The following is a 6,414-nucleotide window of genomic DNA, read 5'->3' as shown; positions in this document are numbered from 1 at the left end:
AAAAAAAAAAAAAAAAAAAAAAAGCTGCCACCCATGCCCAACACAAACCACTTTACGGTACAGAGGTTATTTGATTCATGATTTCAGACGGTTCAGGCTGGTCACTTGACCCCATGTACTTTGGCAGAGCATCACAGGAAGATTGTACGGCACGAGCAGTTCACTTGATAACATAAATCTCTAGGGAACCAGATGGTCCCAAGGACCTTTTCCTGGTACCTGCTTCCACCAACTAAACCCTACTTTGTGAGATTTCTAGAACCTCTCAGTAGTGCCACCAGCTTAGGACGTGGGCATTAACCAGTGAGGGGGGATCATTTCACATCCAAGCCATAACACATGGAAAAAAGAGGATTCCCTAGACTGTCACAAGGCCTGGAAAGCCCAGAGCAGGTAGTAGAGTCCTCGGTGCCTCTGCCTTTGCCACCCCATACACTGCAGTGAGAAGCCCCTCCTTGTTCCCGATTCTCTGCTACAGCTCCTCTGAAGTGCCCCACTTCTCCTTCAGAGCCAGAACAGCAGGCAGATTCCACCCTCCCGGTGGGTGCTGGCTGAGCTCTCCAGGGCTCCATAGATACAGCCCCCCCACCACACCCCCAGCCCTGAATGCCTAGTACAGAGATCCAGTGTGTTCTGAGATACATGGTGTGGTAGGCTTGGAACACAGTTGTGCACATAGATCCTCCACAGCCCTGAGACCCAGAGAACTGTCCCCTCCCTGTCGTGTGTGGTTTCTTTCCTAGATGTAAATGCCAGCCTTTGTCCTAGTTCCCTGAGCTCTCTGACTCAGTCCTGAATGCTGGTGCCCTCTGCTGTCCCTGACCCCTTCCCTCCCTTCCTGGCTCCTTCCACTCCAGCCTGCGGGGATTAAGACTTTATTCCCTTGTCAGTTTCTGCCTTCATGATTACTTATCAGAAGATAAATTAGCTGGGAAATGCCATTTGACCTGGTTTGATCTGGCTCGTTTCTCTCCAAGGTCACAGTCTTTAACCCTGTGTCTGTCCCGTGAATCTCTCAGAGGTCACAGTCGTGAGCCCCACAGGTTTCCTGAGTCACAGTCCACGCTAATTGTTCTCTTGCTTATGCAAAATAATGGCTTTACAGAGGAGGGTGCCCATTGTGGCATGGATGAGTGGAGAGAGGGCACTCAGTGGTGTTTTCCACTACCTACCTGCCTCCTAGGGGTAGCCACTGGGGTGATGTCACCCAGCAGGTGATAGGAGGGAGGCTGGGTTGTCCCCAGAGCAGACAGACTGCGTGAAGACCTTTTCCGTTAACATTATCCATGTTTTTCTCTTACACATAGTCTTTACTCTTAACACATATTCACACTCTGCCCTTCAAAGTAATAATAATAATAATAATAATAATAATAATAATAATAATAATAATAATAATAATAAAAATCTTTTCCCTGTGTCACAGGGACTATAACAGCTTTTCTTTCAGGGAAAACCAAAATACAGATGAAACAATAGAAAGATTTTAACCAAACAATAAAAACTATGCAAAATAACAGCTTCACAGAATGGACCCAGTGCTGAAGGAAAGGCTGTAGACTCAGTGGCACCCTGGAGGAAGGCGGGGCTGATGTTCCCACAGAACTTGATCACTCTTGTGTACAGCACATCTGATGATGCTTTTCATGAAAAGAAAAACTGAACTCCCACTGTGTTCAGTGTCTGAGAAGGCTCTATGAGTCTCCTAAGCCTAAATTCCACCTTCCACCAGAGAGTAGGGCCTGGTCTTCTCATTACCTCCTGGTAACTGGTAGACATCACAACATAAAAAAACGCATCTCTGTGAACACTCCTTGCCTGATTGGTTTTCATCTAGAGAAATTTGCTGTGTCTGAAATATATGAGGACAATGTAGCCACAAATCCACTTACAGTTTTATTGTCCTTGTTTGAAATGACTGCAGATCCTGGCCAACTTGGAGCAAGGCTTAGCTGAAGATGGTGGTCTGAGCAGCGTCACCCAGGAAAGCAGGCAAGGTGAGCACTGCCCTTCTGTTGGCTGAACACCGCTCACCACTCAGGTATGCCAGGCTCAACAGTACCCACCTACCCAACAGTGAATGGCCCCTTCCCATTCACCCATTTCCCCTGTAGCGTCTACTCTGGGTAGGTGAGAGGAAGAACATGGGGTTTTACCCAATAATGAGAAGTAGAAACAGGCTGAGGACAGCCCAACCCAGCTCCTGGGTGCACTGGGGGCTTTTCATTTGCCTGCACAGATTTGCATGGCAGAGGGGAAGTGGGCCACAGTGTGAACTGTCAGTGGCTGAACATCCCCACCTTTCGTGGTACCTTGGCAGTCACCTATGGACACGTGGTGGACTGCGGGGGCAGATCAGCCTCTAAAAAGATGATGTCTCAGTCTCTTTCCATTTGTTGTAATGAAGTGCCCAAATCTGGCTAATTTATAAAGAACAGAGTTGTACTGGATTAACGGTTCTAGAGTCTGGGATGTCCATGAGATGATGCTGGCATACGGTGAGAGCATCCGCATTGTACAGGAAGTGGGCATCACATGAGGAGACAAGGAAGCATCTTCTTAGCTGTTATAAAACCACCAGTGAGGCCAGGTACAGTGGCGTATATTTTTAATCCCAGCACTCAGGAAACAGAGGTAGAAGATTTCTGTGAGTTCAAGGCCTGCCTGGTCTGCAAAGTGAGTTCAGGGCTGTTACACAGAGAAATCCTGTCTCAAAATAATGATGATGATGATGATGATGATGATGATGATGATGATGATGATGATGATAAGTGAATAAAACCTCCAGTACTGAGATAAGACCTCACCTGAGGACTTTACCTAACCTCCCAAGGCCTTTCCAAGGACCCCCCCATTTCAGGTACCATCAACATGTGGCTTTAGGGATCATATCCCCAGTACGTAACTTTGTGCACACATATCTACCATAGAGGTTATTCTGGCTACAGCATGCTGAATACACTAGCAAGGAGCCAGTCCCTTTCAGAACGTTTATAATTCCCTGGATTTGAAGGGTTTGAAGGGTTGGGTGTGTATGTGTGCTGTGTGGGTGATTGACATGTGCTGTATGCATGTATGACAGTGTGTGTGTGTGTGTGTGTGTGTGTGTGTGTGTGTGTGTGTGTACATTTACATGAGTATATCCTTTTAATAACTAGGCTCTGAGACCCAAAGGTATGAATGTATCTGCTTGCCGTAGTTGATGCAAGCAGTATAGTCCCCAGCTCAGCTCAAGAACCACCAGTCAGCCCTCCCCTCACTTCAGATATCTGTGAAGGGATCATTCCAAGCCCAGCGGGTTAGAACCAGTTTGAAATCAAAGAAGTGATGATCAGTGAAGGTTCTGAACCAGGGGACAGCTGGTATCAGCTGTGAGCAGAGGTGCACTGTTCACTGTCCACGGCAGCCATAGCGGTGGGTACTGGACTTCTCCTCTCTGCAAGTGGGAGTGTTTCTCTTCTCTCTTGGAGCACTTTTGTGGCCACTACTGGTGTCCACCCTCAGTAAAGCCTGTGAAAAAGGCAGACCAGCGTTGTTCCAATCTGAAACTAAAGGCCTAGGGAAGTGGTCAGTTCCAGGCTGTAGGAACTAAAATTGCCACCAGACCTAGGTTCTCCACAGCCATTGGACACGAGCGGGCTCTGTGCATGGGTCAGCTTCCACCCTGGGCAGCAGGTGCTGTGTCTGCATCAGATGTGCTCACAGGGTTAGGGTTGTGGCTCCTGGTGACGTGCTCACAGGGTTAGGGTTGTGGCTCCTGGTGACTGCTTGGTCTTCTGTCTGAGCTGGGCTACATCTCTTGCTGCATCTGTGCAGATGGTCTCTTATGGGAGCCCACTCTGGGCATCCCCCCGAGAACACTGTCTTCTGTCTCCAGTGCATTCTTGGTGAGACCTGGTAAGGTTAGGTAGGCGTGGGGACAGGGCTTTGTCTCAGCACCCAGAGTACAGCAGTTGCCAGCTCGCAGGAGTGAGCAGGCTTGCTTGTGCACACTCAACGCCTCTCTCTCTCTCCCTCCTGCAGCCTCTGTTCAGCTGTGGAGGTCTCGTCTGGGCCGTGTGCTGTACTCCATGGCAAACTGTCTGCTCCTGATGAAGGTATGTGGGCGGCTGAGCTGTAGAGTACCTCGTTCTAGCACACAGTGTCAGCTGGAGGCTGCAAGGAAGTGCTGCGTGTTCCGTCAGGCCTGACAAGGAAGTGAGCCGTGGGCCTCTGCAGTCTTCAGCATGGCCTAGATTGCTCAGTACAGTTCACTCACACTTGGGGGCCTAACTTGTCGTTGTAAAATTTCCACAGAAAACAGTTTATATCGCTGAATTAAATTGCACGGGCCTAGGTCTAAACGGTCTAATTAAAACTGCTCACTCCGCCCGTTTTCCTCTGAACTCCATCCAGAACAGCTCGTCCTTTGTTCTGCTTGTTTTAGTGTGAGGGTCATTTTTTTTAAAAATGATTGATGGTTTTGACGTCTGAAGGCAGGCTTCCCCTCCAGACCCACTTGTGAGGAGCTCACCCCGACTCTGCACCTGAGGAGCCAGTGTGACTCGGAGAGCTGGGCCAGGCTGTCAGTCACTGTGTTTCCAGTCCATTCTCCACACGGACCCTGCCAGCGCAGGCAGCACATTTTCAGCTTCTCTCTCATTTCAAAGACATCCCATGCCTGGCTTGCCTCCCGCCCTGGGCACGGTGGCCTGCCACAGAGCTGGCGGCCTTGCTGCCAGCTGCAGGCACTGAAGCCGCCACGGAATCTGTCAGCAGCAGACGCCCAGAGCAGCACTGTTAACACCTTCCGAGCTGTGGTGAGACGGCTCATCACTCCTCCCTCAGCCAAGGTCATCCTGCTCTGACTGAGCGACCGCCAGCGGGCAGGTTACCAAGCGGAAAAACGTGCTCCTCGCTTTAGCCCAACTGGCAGCCCTCCACGTGGCCAGCTCCTTGGATCTGGCAGAAAAGTCTGTAGTCTGTGGCCACAACCCAGCCATAGGACAGTGTGCATCCTCTGCACCTCTGCAGATGGGTGACATGTGACATTGGGTGTAGACAGGCTCTTCTGGTAGGTGACCTTGACACTGAAGACTGGGTTTCCGAAGACCTCTCCAGCTCTCCTCACAGCTCTCTCTTACTCTTGAACACATTACAGGTTTTAGAAGTTCTGTGTGTAAGATATCTGCACATGGTCTGTTGCCACAGGGCCACTTTGTTCCTGATATCTGTCCACCTCCGCCTCCCTGGTGACATCATTGCAGAGCCTCCCCCACCTCCTCATGGGCTGCAGCCCTCAGCCAAGGAGGGCCTGCTTCCTTCTGTACCACTGCCCCCTGTGAGGCCTGCCTCTCCCCACTGTTGTGGCCAGTAGCAATCTGAGAGGGCACCAGGAGCCTCCAGTCTCCTGACGTCTCTGAACCTTGGTTGCCAAGCCTTCTTAGGCTTGCAGCACTGGTGGTGCCCAGCCACAGGTTGAAGGTGCTCAGGGAGGAAGTCACTGCTCAGCTCCAGGGCACTAGGCTTGCGTTTCTGAGATGCTCTGTTAGAAAATAGTGTAACAAAAACGCTTTCCTTTGTTTTACCGCAGTAGTGATCCCACCAGCAATGTAGGCACAGGCACCAAACGTCTGCCGGTGGCATCCTGTCACCCAAGGTTCCGTACGGGACAGATTATCATGTCTCAAAAATACTTCCACCGTGGATGCAATTTAAATTCAAAGTTTCGTTTAGTCTTGATTTTCATGAGTTAAAGGAGTGAAAGAAATGTTGTAAGGAAAGTGGATGTGAGCACATGCGTTCTGCTGCCACCTACTGGACACAACAAGTATTACCACAGTAGCTGGGCTGTGTAGCTGGGGCCTGTGTGCCAGCTAACAATGACCTAATTAATCAGCCTTTTAATGATAAGAAATCTGCTCATATGTTCCAGTTCTGAGAGTCCCACAATATATTTCCAGGAACACCCACTGGCAAGAAAAAGCCTTTCATTCATAAATGTGATATCCTGGGGTTTCACAGTAGCCTTAAGATAACTGTGTCACTGGAGTGAACCTGGACACTTTTCAGCTTCACGTCCTTATACCTCCCACACAGCATTCTGACTATTGTGGCTTCTCTTTTGTGGGGAAGAGCCTGCCACACACAGGGTGCCTCCTCTTTGCTTGGGTCGCACTACATAAAGCCTTTGTCAGCAACAGAACAGCCACTAATACGATTCAGCAATCACTCAGCCAGTGCAGTTTTTAGGTGCAAGTCAGGCAGGAATGCTTTTGCCCACATGTGAGTGTCTGTATTTCTATTCAAGGGCAGGTCGGTGTAGTCAGAAGAGTAGAGTGAAGCCGGGCGTGGTGGCGCACGCCTTTAATCCCAGCACTCGGGAGGCAGAGGCAGGTGGATTTCTGAGTTCGAGGCCAGCCTGGTCTACAGAGT

At 49.9% G+C, this 6,414-nt stretch overlaps 1 protein-coding gene across 5 annotated transcripts in view; it reads left to right on the top strand.

Annotated features, from left to right (window-relative positions):
• Trappc12 (trafficking protein particle complex 12) overlaps nucleotides 1-6,414 on the top strand; it is a 65,534-nt gene that overhangs the window by 50,061 nt on the left and 9,059 nt on the right. For all 5 annotated transcript variants that reach the window (XM_029540775.1, XM_029540774.1, XM_029540773.1 and 2 more), the window contains exons 7-8: nucleotides 1,925-1,997; nucleotides 4,024-4,097. In XM_029540775.1, coding sequence (XP_029396635.1) covers nucleotides 1,925-1,997; nucleotides 4,024-4,097 — 147 coding nt within the window. The remainder of the gene's footprint in view (nucleotides 1-1,924; nucleotides 1,998-4,023; nucleotides 4,098-6,414) is intronic.

The sequence above is a fragment of the Mus pahari genome, chromosome 7, assembly GCF_900095145.1.
Source record: "Mus pahari chromosome 7, PAHARI_EIJ_v1.1, whole genome shotgun sequence".
In the NCBI taxonomy this organism is placed as follows: Eukaryota; Metazoa; Chordata; class Mammalia; order Rodentia; family Muridae; genus Mus; species Mus pahari.
Note: the sequence above shows the minus strand (reverse complement) of the source record. Positions and strands in the feature narration are given on the sequence as shown.